General features: G+C 44.4%; 1 protein-coding gene across 1 annotated transcript; it reads left to right on the top strand.

Annotated features, from left to right (window-relative positions):
• The first annotated feature begins 14,670 nt into the window (after positions 1-14,670).
• LOC125445271 (keratin, type I cytoskeletal 9-like) lies at positions 14,671-24,297 on the top strand. Its single transcript, XM_048518244.1, has 8 exons — positions 14,671-15,481; positions 17,459-17,541; positions 17,865-18,021; positions 19,285-19,446; positions 20,734-20,859; positions 21,003-21,226; positions 23,068-23,510; positions 23,940-24,297. The coding sequence occupies exons 1-8, from the start codon at positions 14,738-14,740 to the stop codon at positions 23,963-23,965; spliced, it is 1,965 nt and encodes a 654-aa protein (XP_048374201.1). The 5' UTR covers positions 14,671-14,737; the 3' UTR covers positions 23,966-24,297.
• The last annotated feature ends 978 nt before the right edge of the window (positions 24,298-25,275 follow it).

Below are 25,275 nucleotides of genomic sequence, written 5' to 3'. Positions count from 1 at the left end.
CGTGGCCATACAACCCATAAAACCCACAATATCCTAGTGATTCCAGCTGTGAAAGCCTTCAACAATAGTTACTTTGTTGCTCCAGTACTCGAATGTAGGCAGAATTGCCTAAACAAGGTGCAGGAATGTCTCCAACCTCTCCATCTTTAAAAGAGAGACATACCTGCCCCTGAGAGTCAAAGGTCTTCTTTGCACGAGGCTAAAAATAGCGCCTTATAGGGACGGCAAGTAAGTACCATCCCTAGGAGGCTATACACATGCATGGGGGGCGCTGCTACATCGCAGCAGCACCGCCCTCGCTCCCCCCCCGCGGCGTGAAGCCGCTGTTTTTTTGGCCTATAAAACTGTGTTCTTCATGCAACCCAACTGTCATGTCTTAAGTCTTCTTCAGAAGACATTTGGTAGCTTTGCTTTAAAAAATTAATTTATTTTACACTGTCTTATGTCTTCTGAAGAAGATAGATATCTTTTTATTATTCAGTCATTCTTTCTTAGTTACCCAAAAACACCTGGTGAGTTTAAATTCGGTCCCACTAATATAGCCATTATTTATTTACATTAACCACATAAGCCACAACAGGGAATTAAATGTGGAATGGATGGTTCAGGGATGAAACATTGAAAAACTAAATTGGGGAATAAAGGTGTGGCTGGTGAATCTAGCAACAGAATTATGGTCAGAATGAGATGGAGTTGTGATCCTGTTCATATGTTTTATGATGGAACAGGCCAATCCTGTTTTGAATTGTCAGCAACTGCACGTTAGAATCTGAACAAATAAACTGGGAGTCCAAAAAGCTGCTGTAGGTCAGATTTGGTTGCATATTGTCAAATCCTCCCAAGGAAAAGAACACACCCTACTGCTGTCATAGAGGTGCTAAATACCACCCTTGTTCTCATGTGCCATTCTAAGCCATATCAGCTTAAACTTTAATGAGCATCAAATGGTGCAATTTTTTTCAGATCATATCTGCTATTTCTATTGGTTTCCTGAGTCACTTATTACTACACAGGTTGGTACAAGATTTTTGCATTGTCTCTCATGCATAAAACAGAAGAAAACCCTCACCTGGCTGCTTAGACAGTGCTTCAGTTACCACAGTTCACAGGCAAGCCGAGAGAAAATATAGGGACTTCAGTGATGGGCGGGATAAAAGTATGCAGAAAAGAAATGAATAAATTTCAAATGGCCCAAGGTGGAATATTACTTAATGAATTGCCCTATTGTATAAGCTCAGGCAATTAGTCAAAGCACATAGGAATGGTTTCTTGGGAGGAAACAAAAGAGAAATGTAATATTTTGGGATTAGTGAAGGGGGGAAGGAAAGAGAGAGAAAAACCTTTGGCAGGGATCTTTGACTTTCTCATTTCAAGTCTCGAAGCTTTATTGCTGTCCTTACTCTTCTCGGTACATTTGCCATAAGATTATGGAGATGGTAGTGGGCAGGCGAGCCCATGCTCTGTTGTCGAAGTGCTCATGATACATAGATAAACATAATAAAACTTGAGGTCAGTGTGGTCAATTTTGTTGATGTATAGCAGCTATTTGGAAGCTAATAGCAGTGGCATAGTGGTGAAGAGCAGGTGTACTCTAATCTGGAGGAACCAGGTTTGATTCCCCGCTCTGCAGCCTGAGCTGTGGAGGCTTATCTGGGGAATTCAGATCAGCCTGTGTACTCCAACACATGCCATCTGGGTGACCTTGGGCTAGTCACAGTTCTTTGGAACTCTCTCAGCCCCACCAATCTCACAGGATGTTTGTTGTAAGGGGGAAGGGAAATAAGTTTGTTTGAGTTTCCTTACAGGAGAGAAAGGAAGGATATAAATCCAACTTTTCCTCTTCTTTCTTTAATCTTCTAGGTGCTGGTGAATGGCAGCAGTGACAGAAATAGAGGCCAAAAGTCAGGGATGCAAAAGAAATTATCATGGTTGATTTTTTACTTGAAGCAGAGTGTTTCAATGGTTTCTTTGGCACCCTGATACACAGAAAGCACAACAAAACATCTTAACTTGTTTAGTTAGTTAGTCAGTCAGTCAGTCAGTCAGTCAGTCAGTCAGTTAGTTAGTTAGTTCATTTATACCCCACATTTCTCCCCATTGGGGACCCAAAACAGCTTTTGGTATTCTTCTCTCCTCCATTTTTATCCTTACAACAATTCATTGTAGAGGTAGGTTAGCCAGAGACTCGTGATCTGGTCTAAGGTGACCCAACCACGGGTGGGGTGCGAAGCCAAACCTGGGTTCCAAGATCATAGTCAAATGTACTTCCACGAGTACCACAGCAATTGATGCTATTGTGCCATAAAATTTATCAGTTACTGCTATCAACCGTTTACCTTTGTTGTCTGTTTTCTCCTTTTTGCAGTTATGAGGATATGCATGTTCTTGTTTCATTGACCTTGTTTTTTTCTTTTGTGACTTGGGATGTCGCTGTGATCCCCTTCCTGTGGCTCAACCCAAATTCTCCATTGTGGTCTGTCCAAGCCCTGCTGCAAATACTGGCAGAGGTGTGGGGGGGGAGGGGAAATGGCACCAGGAACAAACACTTGCTCCTCGCTTCACCCCACCCTACCCTCTACCTCAAAGACTTCTTAATTCCTCTGTGCAATTCACCCTGCAATCTACACTTACTTTAGCCAGTGGGACCCTCCACCGGCTGAAGGAGCAGCCTGGCTGGGTCGCCATCACCAGGCAACCCTCAGTGAACCAGATTTGTTTCCCTGCTCCTACATTCCTTAGGCTAGTCACAGTTCTTCAGAACTCTGTCAGTCCACCTACCTCACAAGGTGTCTGTTGTGGGAGAGGGAAGAGTGAGCGTGTAAAGGCAATGTTTCCGCCGCGACAGTGCGAGCGGCTGAATTGGTCGGCGCTTCGACCTGGAAGACAGCTTTTCGACCGGCCCGCACGGGCCCGGTTTGAAGAGGCGTAAGCAGCCGGTGCTTAATGCGAGCCTTGGCGCTCAAGATGATACTGGAAGAACTTGTCCCTGGGCCTCGGCGTTGCCGCCTGGTGTTCAGGGACCACCGCCCCTGGTCTCTGCGCGCTACTGCTTTCGAAAGCTGCGCCAGGGCAGGGGGGCGTGTCCTCAGGCCTCAGCGATGTGCCAGAGGCCCAGGGACAAGGTGAGTTGCCGAGGTGGGGGAAGCGCTGCGTGAAGCCATCACTTCGCCGTTCATTTCGGCGAAGCGGCTTCACGGGCGGCGTATTCTGGCAGAAAAGAACGCCTTCCTAGCGTTCTGGGGAATACGCCAGCTGCTTGAGGCCAGCTTTAAAGCGCACGCAGGGCGGCGCGGCTGCGCTGCAGCTGTGCCCCCCGTGCGAATGGCGGCCTGGAGACGGCGTTTTTACCGTCTCCAGGCCGTCATTTTCTGCCCATGCGGAAACTGCCATTGTCTCTTTGAGTTTCCTTAAGGAGAGAAAGGGGGGTGTAAATCCAAACATCTTCTTTCTGAAAACCTAGCCTTTGCCACTGCTCATGACATCATTTTAAAGAAGCTAGAACCAAAAGTTGCTTTACATTTCTGCAAGGATGGCAGGGACAAAGTAGAATGTATATTGGAAGTGGAGCATGAGACAATTAACATAAATATAGACCATTTACACACTTATGGTCTCCTTCACATTGAGGGTACATTCCCTTTCGGTTGGATTTTTGGTTACGCCTTCTCTTTGCAGTTCTCAGATCAGAGAAACCTCAGTTTCTGAAAGCTCTCAAAGTGCGACTTTTCCTCTTCCTTCACAGGAAAGCGAAGGAGATCCAAATGCATGACTCTTTCTTCATGTTTTCTCACTCCTCTCTGCCTTCCCACAGCAGTTCCTCCCACAATCAGAAGGGCTTTGTCTGTCTGTCTGTCTGTCTGTCTGTCTGTCTGTCTGTCTGTCTGTCTGTCTGTCTGTCTGTCTGTCTGTCTGTCTGTCTGTCTGTCTGTCTGTCTGTCTGTTTGTTTGTGTTTTAACACTGAAGGTGTATTGCTGCAGCAGTAGACCAAGTGAAATTAAGGCCCTTTCCGCACGGGCCAATTAAACTGGGATAACACCGGTTTAAAAAAAACTGGGTTGGGGGGGAACTTCGCACGGATCCTGATCCTAACGTGGATTTGCTCCGCATTTTCCCACCAACCCGGGTTTTTTCAGAATCGCATTATGTGCGATTCTTTCATTTTAATGCTGCTTGCAGCTTGCAGCTGCGGTTAAGTGAATGACCAGAGCTGCAAGGCGTGTTCAAACAAGAGAATCGCACATAATGTGATTCTCGAAAAACCCTTCCCCAGCTCCCATCTGCAGAGCCACGCAGGGGAAACAGGCCATATCATGGCCCCGGGGGGGGGGGGGCGGGGGAGGGTGTCTGGCCAGCAGAGAAGAACAAAAAATGTGCCTTCGTTACTGTCCCTGTTTGAAGAGATTTTGATTTTGTTATATTTAGCATTGTGACCTAAAAGTTTTATTGTGTATGATTCAAAAAAATGGAAGCCTTGATACAGGAGAATAAAAGTCTTTATTTTGATTAAATTGGTTATATAATAAGAAACAGTTATTATAGCTGTGTGATCTTTAATAGTACAATAGTACTTATAGTCATTGGTGCAAAGTGATTTGTACTGATAACCTCTAGGTGGTGGCTGGAGATTTTCCAGGATTTCAACCCATCTCCAGGTCACAGGGATCAGTTCCCCTGTAGAAAATGGCTGCTTTGGGAGATGGCATTGTACCCTGCTGCGGTCTCTCCTTTTCCCCAACCACACTCTTCTCATACTCCACCTCCAAAATCTCCAGGAATTTCCCAATCTGGCACTGGCAACCTCACCCTTTTCCCTAAGGATACAAGGGGAAAATAAACCTTCAAGGGCCTCCAGCTTGAGGAGGAGCAATGTCATCAGAGATGGCTGGGGTTAGGTTGCCAATTGAGAAATATCTGGAGATCTTGGGGAGGATCCTAAGGAGGGTGGGGCTTGAGGAGTGGAAGAACTTCAGTGGGGTATAGTGCCACATGGTCTACCCATCAAAGCAGCCATTTTTTCCAAGATAACTGACCTTTCTAGTTTGGAGATCGGTTGTAATTCTGAGAATAATCCAGGCCTCATCTGGAGGAGGAGGGGGAGGGGGTGAGGAAAAGGAATTTGGATTTACACCACACCTTTCTCTCTTGTAAGGAGACTCAAGGCAGCTTACACACTCCTTTCCCTTCCTCTCCCCACAACAGACACTTTCTGAGGAAGTTGGGGCTGATAGAGCCCAGAGAAAACTGACTAGCCCAAGTTCATCCAACAGACTTCATGTGTAGGAGTGGCGAAACAAAGTCCGTTCAACAGATAAGAGTCCATCGATCATGTGGAGAAGTGGGGAATAAAACCTGGTTCTCCAGATTACAGTCCACTGCTCTTAATCAATGTGTTCAGGGTTTGTAAACAGGGAGAACCAGACTCTTTTTCTCATGATCATGTCTAGCCTGCCTCCAAAACAATGGCTCTGTGGTGATAAGGTCACTACATGGAGCAGTTCAGACAACCTAGAGGCATTTGCTGTAACAGAGCCCTCAAAAAGAAGAATGAAAAAGAATAATGTATTTGCACTTATTAAACTGAAACTTCAATTAGGGAACAAGCCCATCTGCTCCAACAGATGAAGGTCGAGGCCTGTGTTTCCCAAGCAGTGATGCAAATACCTCTCCACTGGAATGGTTGTGGAATGGAGATGGGAGTTATCATCAGGTGATCTGGAAAGCATTTTGTCACCATCGAGTGGTTATGCGTAGCAAGGGACAAGGTAGTCATCATGAGGAGGGAACGCCTACTTCAAAGAGGTTGCTTCACCTTCAGCCAACAGGACAGAGTGACAAAATTACATCTTCATTTATCTGGGCACCTCCCAAGATGGAACCAATGGGCTGAAGCAGGAAATGTACAATCACCTAATGGCAGGCCCCAATAAATAAATGACCAAAGAAGAAAGACGGAGATTATTTTACAAAACAGCGTTGTCTATTAAAAACTATTTGGGTGGCTGGAATAATTATGTGAGCTGTATCCACTGAGCAGCAAACACAGAACAGACATCCAGAAGGTTTCAGAAGATTTTAACAAATGGGTCATCTTCACAAGAAAGCCAATCGATGAGGAAACTCTGGGTGTGCCCACCGTGGGTGGCATATGGGGTGAAAACGTTGCTCCTTCTATCAGTTGCTTAAATCTTACTTATTGTGGCACAGCCCTTAGAACAAAAGAAAGTCTGGTTGTGTACGTCTGTTTTGTTTGGGGTTTTTTTTGCAAAATGGGTAACACCCAATAAGACATGTTCAGCTGTACCAGTCCAACTTACATCTGTTCATCTCATTACCTTAGCCGGAACAACAGCTTACTTTAGAGAAGGATAAACTAATTGGTAAATATTCACATCTTTGGCTTATTTGTTTGTTTGTTTATTCACTTATATCCTGCCGATCCCCTGGAGGGCAGGAGGCAGCTTACAATCAGTGTATAATAAAACATATGAAAACAGTACAAAAATACAAGTTACAAAATATAAATGCTAAAACCAGGTTTTAAAAAAATTAATTCAAGATGGCACTAAAAAGAGTCCTAAACAATATAATGGAACAGGTGTGTGAGAAATGTCCCAGGGGGGATCAAGAATGACATCACAGAGAGTGCCCGGCTGGCCCAACAGGAAAAGCCAGGTTGAATAGCTCTGTTTTACAGGACCTGCAGAACTGAGACAGATTCCACATGACCCGAATGTCCTTATGCAGGTCCAAGATGGTTAATGACCTTAAAGGTCAATACCAAAACTTTCAAGATGACCTGGTGCTTGATAGGCAGCCAGTGAAGATCTTTAATAAGGGCGGGTATTATATGGTCCCAGATAGAGGCTCTAACTAGGAGCCTAGCAGCTGCATGTTGCTCAAGCTTCCATTTCCAGATCAGCTTCAAAGTTAGGCCAGTATAGAGTGAGTTACAGTAATCTAGCATAGAGATGACTGTTACATGGATTACTGTGGCCAAATCAGCCAGTTGCTGTGCCTGCTGCAGATGGAAAAAAGCTGACTGGGATGTTTTTGTGACCTGGTCTTCCAACATAACGGTGGAGTCCAAGGTCACATCCAGACTCCTCACCGCTGAGACAAGATGGAGTGCCTCACTATCCAGGACAGGCAGCTGGAAATCCCCTGGCCATTTTCCTCGACCGAGCCACAGAATCTCCATCATTGAAGTCTGCTCACTCTCAACCAACCAGCTTCTAAACTTCTAAACAGTGCTGGAGAGCCTCTGGGGCAAAGGCTGGTTGGCCCTCCAACATGAGAATGAGCTGGGTGTCAGCTGGGCCAGGGGGCCAGGGGCCACATATAGATACTAAATAATATCAGGGAGAGGATAGCTCCCTGGGGCACCCCACATATAATGGGATGCTGCCCAGGAACCTCCTTCCTGACATTACTTGCAGCCCCCAGTTTTGGAGGTATGAGATCATCCAGCTTAATGCTGTACTTCAAACTCCAGCATCAGCGAGACACTGGACCAGCAGGTTGTTATCCACCATGTCAAATGCTGCAGTGAGATCTAACAACAGCAGCAGCGCAGAGCTGCTTCGATCCAGCTGGAGATGGAGCTCATCCACGATGGCAACCAACACAGTCTCAGTCCCATGACCAGCATGGAAGCCAAACTGGAAGGGATATAACACTTTGGCTTCATCCAGGAAAATCTGAAGCTGCTCCGCAACCACTCTCTCAATTACCTTACCCAGAAACGAAAGATTCGAAACAGATCAGTTTGATCAAAATATGGCCTTCTAAAGAGCGGGTGGACCACTGCTTAGGAAACTGGACTCAAGTTCAAGTTCAAGGAACCTTTATTGACATAGTGATAATACAGTGATGTATACATAAGGTTCATTCAATTGAATAAGGAAAGAAAACTGGCATAAAGTTATGAATATGGATTAAAAATATTTAAATGAATTTTATACATTAAAAAGAAGAGAGAAAAGGGGGAGGAAGGTATCGTCCAAGTTTTACTCCTGGAGCTCTGGATTATGAAACTGGACTCAACCAGCTGCAGATTTCTTTTTAATGTCACAAGCAGGATGGATTAATGTGATTTTGAGATGATAATGAATGGCTTTATTCAGTGAAATTCTAGCCAAGGATCCCACCAGTGATCAGTGATCTAAGGATCCCACCAGTGATCAGAATGCACACTTTCAAGTTTTGTTTTCTTTAAACACTGAAAGAGAGCTGACAATGTGGTATCTGCATATTTTATAAATCTCGAGTCTCACCATCTGCATAATGTATTTCTTTCAATATTTCAGTACAAGGAAGGCCAACAGAATTAAGATGCTCAATTACTCTAGGTTGCCATTTCTTAATGCAACAGTTTACTCTTTTGTTAATACTCTGCAAGGATATTGTTATCAGGGTGCAATGATATTCCCAGTCTTCTCTCAAAGAGACTTTCTGGAACACCAGAGCATTTCTTCATTTAAAAATATTTATACCCTGCCTTTTATGAAAGTCTCTAGGCTGTTTACACAGGTTAAAATAATAAAAGACCACAATAAAACATCATAATTAACTACAACTATTAAAACAAAACAACAAAAAACACATGAAATTAACCCCAACCTCCACTCCCCCAGACCCCACCCATGTCCAGCAGCTGGACAGGGGGCTTCCAGGGATGCTAGCCAAATGCCTGGGTGAACAGAAAGGTCTTTGTCATGAGCCTCAACCCATAAAGGGTAAGCGCATAATGAATTCCAGATCTACAGATCCGTTCCAGTCTACTTTTAGGGACAGTTAGGAGGCTGAATTGGCCTTGGTAACCCTGGTGCAGAGGTTGACAGGGGGAATGCAACCTTGTTAAATCTCCTGGACCTCTCAGTGGCTTTTGATACCATTGATCATGCACCCCCGCCTTTCAGGGGCTGGGACCAGGTGGTTTCAGTCCTACCTTGAAGGTAGGTTTCAGAGTGTGGTTTAGGAGGACTGCTGATCTATCTTGCACTTTCAGCAGATCCTAGGGAGGCTGTTGAAATTATAAACTGGTACCTAGATGTAAGATGGATGAAGGCTAACAAGCAAGAACTTAATCTGCATAAAATGAAGGTAGTACTAGTAGGGGGGAAAGTCTGATCCGGAACAGGGATATCTTGTATTCTGGATGGAGTAGCACATCCCCAAAGGAACAGTTTCACAGCTTGGCCAAAGGAACAGTTTCATAACTTGGGGGATGCTGCTGGTCCCTGACCACCTGTTGGATAAACAGCGGTGAACATGAGTAACTTTCATCAGCTTCAGCTGGAAACCTTCCTGAGCAGGAAAGAGCTTGCCACTATGCTCTGGTAACATTTAGATACTGCAGTGTACTTTATGTGGAGTAGACCTTGAAGACTGTCCAGAAACTAAAATTGGCAGAGAATGCTGTGCCAAAACACTGACTGGTGGGTCATAGGGCACATCTCTCTCCAGTCTTATCTACACTGGCTCCCAATTTGCTTTTGGGTCCAGTTCAAGGTACTAGCATTGATTTTTCAAACCCTTACCTGGCTTCAAGCCAACATACCTTAAAAACCGCCTAATCTCATATGAATTTACGCAATCACTCTGGTTATCTTTGGAAGTCCTGCTTCAGGTGTCCCCACTATCTGAGGCTAAACAGGTGGCAATCTGAGAAAGGTCTGTCTTGGTTATAGCACCAAAATTTAGAATATCTTTTCCAGTGAGATGCATCTACTTGTCTTCCACCAGCAGGTGAAAACTTTTTTTTGTTTACCTCGGTAACTGTTATTAGTGTGCACCTAAGCAAAAGCTAACTGAAATAAAAAAAACATTTCCATTTGGCTTGGAGAAGTCAACAGAGATGGCATCAAATGCTTGTATGCTTGTATGTTTTATTTAATTGTTTAAAATATATCTTATATGTACTTGTATATTTTATATATACGTGTATACTGTTTTACATCAGGTTGCTATGCAAATTAAGTGCAGTCTTCACCCACTGAAATAAAGGGATTTGGACTGAAATAACTGGAATAATTCTCCATATATTTGAAATGTTTGCAGTTCTAGGAACTCTGAGTAGGGTGGAAAGGTGGCAGATTTAAAAAATTGATGATAATGATTATATCAATTATAAAAATGTGATGAGTTTAGAGCTTGGTGATAACAGATCAGACTCTGGACTGAGGGTGTTCTGCATCTCCCTTGTATTAAATGGGAACAGTGTCCTAACTACTGGAAATTAATCAAACTAAACATTGTAAAACTTGATGTCACTGCCCCCCATGATGTTAGTTAAAAGTCCTGTACAAATTAGGAATGATTAAAGAGCACATTTTTAAAAAGCAAAATGCAACCTGCAGCAGTTGTCTGACTGGCATTTGGCTCTGGAGCACAGGATCATTTGCGGTATAGTTCCATGATTAATCTATCTTGCTAGTTAGCACTTGGTCATGGTGAGCAGCAAACAGGAATCTCTTGATTACCACTGTAATAATTGCATTGACAGGAGGGATAGTTTGTTTGTTCAAAGACTTTTAAAGCTCCATCTTTCCAATAAAAAGGTCCAAGGCGGATAACAATCAGAAAATAAAAATTGAATAAAATGATACTATAAATATTCAGTTCCACTGTCCACTAAATGGAAACAGCAGTATAATAATAATCAGCTTAAAAGTCAACATCATATGTAGCAATGAAGATCTTAAAAGATGGGCAGCAGGGCAGCAGGGCAGTTGAATTTACTACAGTTTCCAGGTCTAGATTGGGAAGACCTTGGAGATTTGGAGATGGATTCTGGAGAGGAATGGAACCTCAATGGGGCATAATGCCAAAGAGTTCACCTCTCCAGGGGCATACTAGTCATATGTCATATGTCATATGTCATATGTCCCCGGGTGTCCACCATTTAGTCACATGGGGGTGGAAAATCGCCCCCCCCCCCACAGTTCTAGCCTGCTGCCTGGCCTGTGCTCCTGGCCAGGTGAGCAGCAGCAGCACCAGAGAGCATGTTCAGAGCACCACTCTCTGGCTGCTTCCTCCCTTTGCTTGGCCCTTCCCAGTTCCTTCCTTCCCTGAGGAGCCGGGGCCATCACTGACCTCTTCGACAGAGTGCACTGAGAAGTAGGGTCTGGAGGGGCCCAGACCTCATTCCCCCTCCCCCCCCCCCGGCCATTCAAAGGCCGCCTGGAACCTCTCCAAGGCTCGCTGGGCTCCTGCCTCCTACCTGCCTCCGCCTCTTGGGGAGGGATTGTGTACCAAGGGTGCATGGAGAGCTTTGGCTTGGATGCCATGGTTGTGGTCCTGCAGCCAGTTAAGCGGACCCTTGTGAGCGGAACTGAAGTGATGCCTGCGGAAGCTGAGCCTGGCTGAGAAGCTGCGGCAGTACCTCCTGCTGGGGCCCAGGTGGGGCCTCCCCATAGCTGGGCTTTTCCCTACCACTTGCTACGTTGCCCCAGTGCAAAAGTCCACCCGATGCCCAGGGATTCCTGGCCCTGGCTCACCAGAAGGGTATCAAGGGAAAATTGAGCCAGGGCCGTGTGTGTGTGTGCGTGCGTGCGTGCGTGCGTGCGTGCGTGCGTGTGTGTGTGTGTAGAGTCCACCAATGCTGGGGAGCTTAGAAGCGGACTTCTCAACCTCTTGTTAATAGATAGAGCAAGAACTCATTGGAACTTCCCTAGGAGAATCCAGGCATTATCAGGCCTTACAAATGAGGGCTTATACAGCTGCTGAAGCCCACCATACCAGCTCTCCTTACTAATGCTATCACACTTCTTTCGCAAGGATATTTGGAGACAGGGAAGAGAAGGTAGAACTGAAGATCATTTTCTCGACCTGCTCTTTTGGAATTTTCTTGAATCATTCCACAGGAACACTCAGGCACTCTATTAGGTTTCTCTTAGAATTATCTGTCAAAGCATAGAAAAAGCCAAGTCAGTTCTGGGACACAATGGAGGGAATCTGGTCAAGGCTGGAAAAAGATGGGACATAAGCCACAGGAGCAGGAGGTGGGTGCTTGAATAAAATCTGAAGAGCTTCCTTCAGGACTGTAAAGTTATCTACAAGATTGTGGCAAATCTAATTGTGACTCATGTGATATCCATCAGAGCTTCTTTGGACGGAACATCATAACCACACAGACAACACTAAACCAAGAAAAACTAGACAAACTCTGTTGGTCTATGTCAGAGGTGTCCAACTCTGGTGCTTCAGATGTTCATGGAGTACAATTCCTATCAGTCCCTGCTGGCATGGTCAATTCGCCATGCCAGCAGGAGCTGATGGGAATTGTACTCCATGAACATCTGAAGCACCAGAGTTGGACGCCCCTCATCTAGGTAGAGTATTTTTTTTGTTCCCCAGAAGTTTACTCCAGGTTTACCATCCGTGCATAAACAACTGAACAAAACCAGGTGTCAGCTAGAACGTGGGACTCAGTTTCATGGACACTCTCGGCTGTCGGTGCTATGCAACTGCTCATGGGGTTCAGCATAAACTGGGGTTCCGGAAGCTGCTTGTTTCAGAGTAAAAGGAGGCAGTCAGTCAATGGGATTGCCTGTTCCCTCTGCCTTTTTCAACAAAAAGTCCCAAAGGAGAAATTTCCCTATCTGGTTGTTGTGACATGATCCTTGCCTTCCCAGCAGGAATGCAAAAATAAAACATGTGCTGTCGATTTCACTTACAATATATACCATAGGTTTAGCTTCAGCAGATACCTGCAATGCTTTGAAAAGGAACGAGTTCAGAAGCATGCTGGAAGAATGGGAAAGGACATGGAAAAAACATACAAAATTTACGCTTGCGTTAAACCTAAAGGAAAACTTCTGGAAAATTTTCTACAGATGGTATTATACTCCAGAGAAAATAGCTAAGATAACAAAAAAAGAAGTTAAATGCTGGAAATGTAAAAGAAAAGCAGGATCACTAATTCATATGTGGTGGGACTGTAAAAAAATTAAAAATTATTGGAAAAATATAGCAGATAAGATTGGTCAAATATTTCAAATTAATATAGAATTAAAACCAGAACTCTTCCTTTTGGGCATAATTAACAATAATTTTATTTCCAAAAATGAAAACCTTTTTCTTTATATGATATCGACGGCACGAATAGAAATTGCCAAATTATGGAAGACAAGCACAACTCCAAAGGTTACAGACTGGGAAGAAAGGATTCAACAAATAATGGAAATGGACAGACTAACCTGGCTACTGAGAGACAACCCAGAAAAGTTTGATAAAACCTGGAAGATATATATAGACTACAAGAAAATTTGTAATAAATAGATTTTTTGCCGATATAGTAGATTATGTTACATGATTGGAATTTTATAATTAGTGCATACTAAGAGACTAGGTACAATAGAGTATCTTATATAATGTTATGTATTACTCTCACGAGTCAAAACATCAAATCTGTATAATTGTCATATTTTTTAAAAAAATAATTCTGAAGACGAAAAACTCCTCTTCATTTCTTATGAAGATTAGAAGTAAAATGTTACTAACCAGCTAAACCTTTATGTTTAGATAACTTTCTTTTCCCTTCTCTCCCCCCTTCTCATACCCCCCACCTCTATACATCTTCTTTCTTCCTCTCTCTTATTCTTTCTTGGTACTTTCTCAATCTTTTCTTTTTCTATAACCAATGGAAATACAAATCCCCTTTTGACTCTCTAAACTCCTACTTCTATTTCTTCTTTCACTCTTACTCTAACCTTTCCTGCTCTCTATTCTATATGCTTCATCATTATTTGCTCTTTCTTCTGTAGTGATTTTTTCACAAAGGACAAGTTATACTAAGTGGATGTAATAATTTTCTTTATATTTTAAACCCAATAAAATTATTTTTAAAAAAAAGAAGCATGCTGGCCTGCTCCATGTTCTACTAGAATCTGGCTGATCTCGATTTTGTATCAAAATGACAAACGTAGTTTTCACTTAATCTTCTTACCATTTTGTATACACCCAAACAAAGCAAACAAGCCACCAAGTGCCTTCATTAATTAAAAACGCATTCCTGTCAGCTTTGTGCTTTTGCTCTCCAACACTGAGTCACATTTTCATAAAACCCATATGCAAAATGCCTAATTGTACATCTTAACCTATAAGGCTGTTTCCCTTGGCCAGTAAGCTTCCTTGCACAGCCTGATAATAAGTCACGTCATTCCACAATCCATGAATAATCACCGAGACACTTGAAGCAAGAACATCAGCATATTACTCCATAGATTTTTTTCATTAGAAACCCCTCCCCCTTTTACTTAATCATCATATAGTTTCCTGGGTTCTGGGTTTTTAGAAGATAGTTCTGAACTTTGTAGTGGAAAGTTGATTGCAAGTGGTCTTCTACCAAGGTGCACATAACACACACAGAGACAATAATGAAACAGGTTACAATTTGAGCATGCAAAATGAAAGGAAAAGAAAGTTGAAGATGCACCTGTATCTGCATTCCAACTTATCTGCTAAACACCTTGAGAGTGACAAAATCCAAATCTGTGCTTGATTGCCTTTGATAGCTTAGGGAAAAAAACTCCCTTTGGCAAATCATTTCAGCATAAACAATAAGATTGGCAAATGCCTTGGGAAGGACCAGGAACACCCTTTGTGGCAACTCCCATTTTGAAAGATATAAATAAGGATCAGCTGGGAGAAAGCATTTGCAGTCTGATCTCAATTCCAGGCTGCACAGCTGTACTGGGGCTTTTTCTGGGTTTTGGATTCTAAACATCTTTCAATATGAGTTACGGCGTCAAAGGAGCCTCAAAGGGCAGCGGTGGTAGAGTTAGCATAGGTGGTGGCAGCACAAGTGGCGGAACTTGTGTTAGTGGCGGAGGCATTAGTGGCGGAACTGGTGGTGGTGGTGGTGGAGGCATTAGTGGTGGAAGTATTGGTGGTGGTGGAGGTATCAGCAGTGGAGGCAGTGGAAGTATCAAAATTAGAGGCTCATCCTCAGGATCCTCAAGAGGATATTCTGGAAGAAGCAGTGGTGGAGGTTCCAGGACTTATGGTGGAGGCGGTGGATTCAGCAGTGGCAGCACTGGAAGAATAAGCAGAGGAAGAATATGCTACGGTGGTAGCACCTATGGTAGCGGAAGCAGCTATGGTGGTGGAGCCGGCTATGGTGGTGGACTAGGTTATGGTGGTGGACTTGGCTATGGTGGTGGTGGTGGTTACAGCATGGGTGGTGGTGGCCTTGGCGGTGGCTTTGGTGGAGGTAGCATGGGTGGTGGAGGATTCAGTAGCGGTAGTTTTGGTGGAGCTAGCTATGGTGATGGGGGGCTCCTTTCCAGCAATGAAAAGTCAACCATGCAGAACCTTAACGACCGCCTGGCTTCTTACATGGACAAGGTAAAAGGCCTGGAAGACGAAAATAATCAGCTGGAGATCTTAATCCGAGAGTGGTACCAGAAGCATGGACATACTGAAGGCCCAAGGGACTACAGTGGCTATTATCAACAAATCGATCAGCTCTACAATGAGGTAGATGGTACTACTTTTGTAACAGATGCTACAAAACATCAGACATTTGGGCTTCATTATGTTGTTGAACTGAGCAATATTTAATGGCCATAATTTAATGGACTATAAAACATTTGATGCTTAGTGTGGAATGTTTTTAAAAAATCCATTGCCACCCCATACTTTCCCATTCATTTAACAAAAAGAAGGAAAGCTTATACAGTAGCAGACAATGAACAAAAAATTTGCAACCAGCATCTGTCCTTCTGAGAGCCAACATGGTCAGCGGTTAAGAGCAAGTGCACTCTAATCTGGAGGACTGGGTTTGATTCCCCTCTCTGCCACTTGAGCTGTGGAGGCTTTTCTGAGGAACTAGATTAGCTTATGCACTCAAGCACATGCCAGCTGGGTGACCTTGGGCTAGTCACAGTTCTTTGGAGCTCTCTCAGCCCCACCTACGTCACAGGGTGTTTGTTGTGAGGGGGGAAGGGAAAGGAGATTGTAAGCCCCTTTGAGTTTCCTTACAGGACAGAAAAGGAGGATATAAATCCAACTCTTCTTCTTCTTCTTCTTCTTCTTCTTCTTCTTCTTCTTCTTCTTCTTCTTCTTCTTCTTCTTCTTCTTCGAGATTCACAGTGAAATTGGTTGAAACTGGAAAACTCATCCACTGCATGATTTACTCTCAAAATGCTAATATACCCTTTAACATGCGTTCCTGGGTTCCAGTAGCTTTCTCACATTATCTGTTGTATAGTTAATGCAGACACATTCTCAGAAGATGAGAAAACAAATGTATATCTTGGTCGTACTACTTCAGATGGAATGAAGCTGACAGGACAGAATGCAGGGGTCCTATGGCGTCTGTACCTAAGCAAATTTCCTATGGAAGAACAGTGCTTCAGCAGAGCTCCCTCCTGCAATCTGAAATTGCAGAGACCAGACAGATGCTGCTTCTGAGAGCTTAGGTTACCATGATCCTATGTGACATCATCCAATGAAACCATGGTGGTGTTTTTTCCACAGAGCATAACTGGTTTTATTTGGGGATGCTTGATTTTGATATTTTAAGATAGCTGAAAAGGGATGTGTTCGGTGATTGATGAATACAATTAGTTGCGCTTTTTTAAAATTAAAAAATCCTGTTGGCAAAAACATTTCACCATATATATGCCATGGTTGGTGAGTCCAAAGTTTGGTTTTGATGTACAGTGTATAGCAGAGGTACCGAATTTGGAGCTGGTTCCCATTTTAAGAAGTTCCCTTTTCTGGTTCCCATTTTAAGAAGTGGGCAGGGCTAGATAGAGTTTTGCCCAGCAAAGCTTCTGATTGATTTAATTGGTGCTGATTAAAAAAAATATATTGCTTTGGCAGCAGCTGCCATATAAGTATCTGCAACGTGTTACTGAAGTTAAGTTGTGGCAATTATTTTGTGGTGGGCTGTGCCTCCTCTGGCAGCCATTTTATGGCAGCCATTTTGCTGCTGCAGCCTCCATGTCATATCAGCATTCCAAATGTGCCCACAGGCTCAAAAAGATTGGGGACCCCTGATGTACAGTCTTCATCCATTGCGCCAGTTACCTGTGAAGGGGAGCAGAAACACTGCAATAAAAGCCACCTTTGTTTCCACACAACTACGTTGATAATAGTACAATAGTAACTCTGACCTACACTTGAACAGGGTGTGGATTATGAGCCACGATGAGTCCAGTGAAGTTGCTTAATTTCTAGCAGGAAGAAATCATTGTTTGTGTCTGAAACTGACCACTTGATCAGTAGATGATCTAGCCCCTAAAATGCTTCACTGAAGCAGCCCAATGCTGAGGAATCTTTATACACCCTGATATCGTCCTTTCTATCTGTGTCTTCTTGCTCACCCCCATCCGTGCAAATGAATAAACAAGACCAGCAGACGAGCCAATCTATCTATCAATGGTGTTCTGCTATGGTCTTCCCAAAGCAGCCAAAGGTAATGAATGTATTTCCATTCTTGTATTCCAGCTGGTTGCTGAAACCAATGATTATAACAAAATTCTGCTGAACATTGATAATACCAGGATGACTGCTGAAGATTTTAAGCTGAAGTGAGTATAGAATTTCTCTCTTCCTGTTCAGATTTATCAGCCTCTCCATTTCCTTTCAGAAATAAATAATTAATGGAAACATGTTAAGTCATTAATGATGGATTGGGAAGGAGAATCCTATTGGAATGTATTCAATGAGTTGTCAAAGGCTTTTAAGGCCAGTATCAGCTGGTTGGTGTGGGCTTTTGAGTTGAATATACTGCAAAGGTTATGGGAACCTTTTGATAACACACTAAGAAAAGTCATGGTAATAGAACAGAAATGACATGCTATGAAGATGGTCAGCAACGGTTCTCGCTTCCCCTCTTTTTTTCATGGGTTAGGTACCAAACCGAATGTGGTCTCCGTCAGAACGTGGAGGCCGATATCAATGGATTGCGCCCTCTCTTGGATCAGCTGACCCTTGCCAAGTCTGACCTGGAGATGCAGTTTGAGTCCCTTAAAGAAGAACTGATCTGCCTCAAGAAGAACCATGAGGAGGTAACAGTTCCAGAACAAAAATGCAGTATTTTGAACAGCCTGTGAATTTCCTTGCATAGTAAACAGCCAGTTTGGATACAACTCCAAAACAGATAGGAATACATGAGTTGAATCAGTTCATTCAAGTCGGTATTCTCTGTTCAGACCAGTAGTGGCTCCCCGGGGTCAGGTGGAGGCCCTTCACATAACCTGTTACCTTGTCATTTTAACTAGAAATGCCAGGGACTGAATTCAGGACCGTCTGCATGTGAAGCAGATGCTCCGCTACTGAGCCACACCACCTCCCCACAATATGGGGTCAGCATATTTCTGTGTCCACAGACACAAAATCGCTTTCAGTGTCCCCACTGCATACCATTTGCACCAAGCAACTTTCTTCTCTGAAAAAGGGTGTGTCAGTTAATGGTATGCAGTAGCAGAACTACAAGTGGGCTGCGGGGAGGGGGGGCAGAAAATTCCCCCTCCCCGTTCCCCCCGCAGTGCCCCCTTTACCTTAGTTCAGCCTGAAAAAGTTCAGGCAAAAAAAACCCTGAAAAGGGCCCTGGTAAGAACTACACTACCCAGGAGACCTTGCGAGCCCCAAGGTCTCCTGAGTAGTGTTGTTCCCACCAAGGCTTTTTTCAGCCTGAACTGAACAGGCCTGAACTTTTTCAGGCTGAATTAAAGTAAGGAGGGGGCTATGGAGGGGGGGGTGGAAAACATAGAATCCACAGTTTGGCCCAGCTACACTTCTGATGGCCCAAAATGGTATGCCTGACACTCTCCCAGGTTCAGGACCTGCAATTGGTCGGAACCCTGAAACACTGGTTTAAAATAATCAGGCAGCTATTTCTTTTAGAGCAGGGAGACCCCATCCTGTTTGAGCCTGTTAGCACCACTGGAATTCCAACAAGGATGTCAAGCATAATGACAAAATGGCTGCCAAAGCAGACAGAGCCAACCACAAAATATCAGGGATCAAGATTATATATAAGTATAATAGTAAGTCATCAACAAGCTCTGTTTAACAAGCTCTTAACCTGCACAGCCAAACACACGTCCTGGTGGGGAAAAGCCACAACTAGACCAACATACTTTCTAAAAGCATTTGGCAGGCGCCAGGAGAGGTGTCAGTAAGCACACTGGGGACTGCTGCTGCTATCTGTTTTCTCTACTAATGGCCTTCCCCACCTCCCCATCCATTGTTTCATAGTCAGGTGTGTCAGCAATGCATTTTTCAAAATAGTCTGTGTTGCTTTCACTTCACTCTTTCCCTTCTTGCAGACTCTGAGGGGACTGCAACACCAATCTGGTGGTGATGTCAATGTGGAGGTGAATGCTGCTCCTGGCCTAGATCTGAAACAACGTCTCGACCAGCTCAGGTGTGAATATGAAAACATCATTGACCAAAACCGCAGAGATGTGGAAAACTGGTACGAAACCAAGGTAAGTCGAGTCTTTTTCGGTATGCTTTTGGGGGATGGGTGAGAAAGTAGAGGAAGATAAATACAGTAGTCCAAGAAATAGTTGATGCTGTCTGCAGAAAAACAGGTGACACGGTTTGGTTTTGGTTGGGTAGAGGGAACGGGGATGCTGGGACTTCATCCTGTTCATCCTTTTATACAGTGGTGGGATCCAAAATTTTTAGTAACAGATTCCCATGGTGGTGGGATTCAAACAGTGGCATAGCCCCAATGGGGCTGGGCGGGGCATGACGGGGCGTGGCTGGGCATTCTGGGGCGGGGCATTCCTGGGCAGGGCATTCCTGGGCGGGGCTGTAGCAAGGATGCAGGGCACGTGCACCCCAGGTGCAGTTCGCTTTAAGGAGTCTCCAAACAGCTAACAAATCCCCCCCCCTTTTCTCTCCCCACAACAAACACCTTGTGGGGCAGCAGGTGGGACAGAGAAAGTGGGGAATCAAACTCAGCTCTCCAGATTACAGCCCAGCCCCACAGCAAAAGTTAAGAAGCCAGGTGCTTCATGTCCCCCCCCCCCCATTAAGGCCATTCACAATTGCAAACAAGATTTTAGGGATAGAAGTGCAGTTTGGATTTGCACATTACCTTTAAGGAGTCTCCAAACAGCTAACAAACGTGCGCCCCCTTTTCCTCTCCCAACAAGAAACACCTTGCAGGTGGGCCAGAAATTGCCTCCCTAGCCGGCCTATGGACTTCCCTATGGAGAAGGCTTGAGACTGAGAGCAATGGCAAGGACTTAATGGAGAATAAGGCACTGCACTCTGGGTGAGAGGGAGGGGAGGCGGAGCTCCCCAGTCCTCATCCTGGGAGCACAGTGGTATTTCTCCCCCGCCCTCTGGACACTCAGGGCCACCGTAGAGAGTGGGCAGGGCTATGTCAGGCTTCCTTAATTCTTGCAGCAGCCAGTTTCCTCAATGCCAGGCTTGCTGGGGCTTGCAAAATCAGTCTGTGTGGGGGGACATTTTGGCGCCCCCCACATGACTGCAATGGATGCACCCAGGGACATGGGGTATCCCTTGTCCCTAGGCAAATATGCTACTGCCTCTGAGCGGACCCAATTAGTAACCCCCTCTCGGCACACACAAATAATTAGTAACCCACTCTCGGGAACCTGTGAGAACCGGCTGAATCCCACCTCTGCTTTTATACCAACATCTCCTTTCCTGAGCCTCAGGCCAGCCCAGTGGGCAGGGAGGCGGTATTTTCCACCACGTGTTCCCCTGTAAATCACATTGCCTTCATTTATGCCTTTCAGATGGAGGAGGTCCGCCAGCAGGTCACTTCAAGTGGTCAGGAGGTCGACAGCACCACTCAGCAAGTTTCAGAGCTGAGACGAGAGTATCAGACTCTGGAGATAGAGCTACAATCCCAGCTCAGCATGGTAAGGGATCACCCAGAAAGCAGCTTCTAATTTCTCATCGGCAATGACCAAGACAGTCTCTCTTTTTTTGTCTCCTTCTCCTGGACAACTTCCCATTGTTCAGCATTGGCCTCCCTCCTCATGTGTTTCTTTCCTAATGCCAGATCCAGTCTTTGCAAAACAACTTGGACGACACGGAACGTCGGTACAATTTGCAGCTTCAACAGATCCAGGCCCTGATTGAGCCAGTGGAAGGAGAACTGGCCAGCATCCGATGCGAGATGGAGAGCCAAAACCAGGAGTACCAATTGCTCCTGGGCATCAAGACGCGCCTGGAACAGGAGATTGCTCAGTACCGCCGACTGCTTGAGGAAGGACAACAAGAAATGTAAGTTGGCAGAATGTCAGATAAGTGAAGCTGAACTGGCAGCAAACCACACGTGGTTGTAACATGAATTAAAAAATTCACAAGATGTACATCAGGGATGGCCAACCTATGGTGCACCAGATGTTCATGGACTTCAATTCCCATAAGCCCCTGCCAGCATGGCCAATTGGACCTAACCTACATAAATGCTGCTGTTTGAATATTTGTAATAAAAGACTTCAATAAGCAGATCTGCAGACAAATTATGGGCATTCATATGGGCTTACAGTTTAGGCTCCCAAAATACATGTAGTATAATGTGAATATGCTCTGAATGATAGTACATTGTACATGCATTCTGTTCTAGAAGTTTAGTCTGTATTAGGTATTATATACCTGGGGCCTTTGAAAAGGGAACAACAGAGTATCAAGACATCAGGACCTCAGAGCCAAAGGAGGCTAAATTTTAACAGCTGAAGTGACTACAGGCTGATATATATCAAAACAAAAATGTTTGTATTCATTTCTGCCTTTTCAACATGATTGTACTTGGATAATATTCAACAATCTGAGCTTCTTCTAGTGCAGGGGTAGGGAACCTTTAACATTCAAAGAGCCATTTGGACCCGTTTTCCATGGGAAAAGAAAACGCTTGGAGCCACAAATAATTTTTGACATTTAAAATAAAGATAACACTTTATATATTGGGTTTTCTTACCTTTTACTCCTCTCATTCTGAGAAGCGCATGGATGCGTCCGCCCTGCTGCCTGCAGGGCGGGCAAGGATGGGACCAGCGGCTCGGCCTCGCTGGCCTCCGGGAAAGCGCCCACCCCGCTCCAACGGGGCAGGCGATAGGGGAAGCCGGCAGCCCAGCCCAGCCGGCCATGGGCAGTTGTATATAGGATGGGGCCAGCGGCTCGGCTCGTGGAGCCGCAGTGCAAGGGCAGAAGAGCCGCATGCGGCTCTCGAGCCGCAGGTTCCCTACCCCTGTTCTAGTGGAATATGAATTTGAATTGCTCAAATAATTAAAGATCAATTGGATTTTGAGAAAAATAATAAGCAGATTTGCTAGCTTCCATTATATCCCTACTGATCATACCACAGCTAGGCATCAAGGAAGAAAACGAGTAACAAACTGACCTAATAGGCCTTAACATAATTACATAAAACCACATTAATAAAGGAAACAATAAAATAAAATATACCGCATGGGAAAATGCCATAATTAACTCTATAAACAGAATAAGGCAGCCAAGTTGGGAGGGGTGTGTGTGTGTGTGTGATCTTTTTCCTTAGTTGAATCAATAAAGGCATATAAGAGACAACCATATATTAATCGACAGATTTATGTCTGCCAGAAGAAAACAGATGTAATCCTCATGTGACCCCAAAAGATATGGAATAACTTGATTGAGTTTAGGTCAGATAGAATCACATAACGGGCAATAAAACAATAAGTAAGTAAGTAAGATATATTTATGGTCTTTGACCAAAGCATTTACAATACAATTTAAATAAAATAATAATAATGAACAAGATCTTTTATGTGGGACAGAGACAAAGATCTGGATAAATTTTACTATGTCTGCCCTGAATACAAGCCAAATTGATTGATTAGTGAACATATGACACTATCTTATATTATAACCAAGTATTCATCCTTCTGACCCAGTCTTGCCTACTTCCAATGGTCTGAACTCTCTAAAATCTCAGACAGAGAATTATCCCAGATCTAAATGAAGATACTGGACAGGGACAAAGCGTAGAAGCTGATGCCTAGTAACATTACAAGTTGTATTCTACTGTCTTGCTTTTGTATGTATGGATTTGCAATGCTATTTAGGATTCTTTTCTTTCTCAGCGGATCTGGTGGAGGCGGATACGGAATTTCATCTGGAGGAGGATATGGAGGTGGCAGAAGTGGTAGCCTTGGAGGAGGAGGAAGCATTGGAGGAGGCAGAATAGGTGGAGGTGGCATCAGTGGAGGAAGTATCGGAGGAGGAAGTATTGGTGGTGGCAGTATTGGTGGTGGAAGTATTGGAGGTGGCCGAATTGGCGGAGGAGGAGTGTCTGGTGGAGGCCTTAGTGGAAGCGGCATTAGCGGTGGAAGCATGGGCGGAACTAGCATCAGTGGAGGAGGCATGAGTGGAGGATCATGCGGTACAATTGGAGGAGGAGGTGGCCACATCGGTGGAGGGACAGTTGTTGGAGGAGGAAGTGGAGGAGCATCAAGCTGTCAAATTGGAGGAGGATCAGGCGTTAGTTCTTCACGTTCTCAGTCCTACTCCAGTTCACATTCCTCAGGTAAGCCTAAAGAACTGCCTCAATGTTCAGACCAGAGGGTTCTTGATTGAAGCCTCAGAATCTCTAGTACTGTATAAGAAATTCATTATGATTAAGGAAGGCCATAATTTTAGTAAGGCTACCTTGCAAATAATTTCAGGCCTGATGTTTTTCTAAATGGGATTAAAATGGGGAATAATCTCTTGAAGAAGAAGCAGCCTGATGAAGACGTGAGTGGAGATGATGTGCTCATTACTGCTTTGGAGATAGTTTTCCATTTCATTACAAGCGAACACTTTCCAAGAAAATGGTGCAAAACTGGGTGAATTTAGGAAGTTTTAAAGCTAACTTGATAAGGCAGTATGAAACATACTTTGCAACAGGGTAAAATCCTTGATATTCACAAATTTAATAACTTGACTATTCCCTGGTTCTTGTCCCTTTCAACAGGACACGGAAGGAAATCCACGGATTAATCAGCTGCCATATGAATGTGCTCTGACCCCAAACCCTACAAGTAGTTCTGCTGATAAAGAAAGAGTGTGGTTGCTGACGTTCTCTACAATGCAAAGCCACAAAAGAGGCAGGATTCCCTTCACCAGCTACCTGACTCTACCTTCACTGTTTCTTTATTGCAGCGGCTTCTGTCAATTCCCCAACCTGCTAGGTTCTTCGGTTCGTCAATGCTCTTTCTAGCAGAACGTCCTTTCGCTCTACTTTGTTACGTAGAATGGCTGACTGCTTGGCCTTCTAATGTTGATGAGGGTTGTCTAATAAAGCTCTATTACTGCTTGAAGCAATCAGAAAACTCTGTCCTGTAACAATTATTTCTGCAAAGCAGCCATTTCCAAAATTAGGATATTTATGCAGACTGATGCTCATGCCAGGCTTACATGGCACTATCTGGCTGTTCTTAAACTCTTATACCAGACTGCAAGGGTTTGCACCAGCATGTCTAGTGGGCGAATGGATGATCCCTTGGTGACAGTAGTGCAGTCAGACACACCATGGATGGATGGATGGATGGATGGATGGATGGATGGATGGATGGATGGATGGATGGATGGATGGATGGATGGATGGATGGATGGATGGATGGATGGATGGATGGATGGATGGATGGATGGATGGATGGATGGATGGATGGATGGATGGATGGATGGATGGATGGATGGATGGATGGATGGATGGATGGATGGATGGATGGATGGATGGATTTTTACCCCGCCCATCCCCAAAGGGCTCAGGGCAGCTATGCAACCAAAAAACACAATTAAAGCAACAATAAAATTAAAAAACTCTTTAAAAACACACTACAATAACCCTGGCTAAAACAGCTAAAACAAGCAAGATGGTGACTTAAGATATCCCCTGGGAGGAAAATAAAGATGGATATCATCCTGGCTGGCCTCCCAGAAAAGCCTGGTGGGACAGCTCCGTCTTACAGACCCTGCATAAACTACTCAAGTCCTGCAGGGCCCTGATCTCATTTGGGAGCATATTCCACCAGGTAGGGGCCAGGAGAGAGTACGCCCTGGTCCTAGTCGAGGCCAGCCAGATATGTTTTGGGCCAGGAATTTCCAGAAGGTTCTCCTCTGAGGAGTGGAGGGACCTAATTGGGCAATATGGGGAAAGGTGGTCTCTGAGGTATTTACTAACATGGGGTTCAATAGAAGAGCATCTGCTTGGCACATAGAAGGTCCCAGGTTCAGTCCCCAACATTTCCTGTTAGAGATCATAGCCAATTAAAAGAGGCACTTGAGACTCTGAAAAGCTGCTGCCAGTT

This window comes from Sphaerodactylus townsendi, linkage group LG15 (genome assembly GCF_021028975.2).
Source record: "Sphaerodactylus townsendi isolate TG3544 linkage group LG15, MPM_Stown_v2.3, whole genome shotgun sequence".
NCBI lineage: Eukaryota > Metazoa > Chordata > Lepidosauria > Squamata > Sphaerodactylidae > Sphaerodactylus > Sphaerodactylus townsendi.
This window is presented reverse-complemented; position numbering and strand designations above follow the sequence as displayed.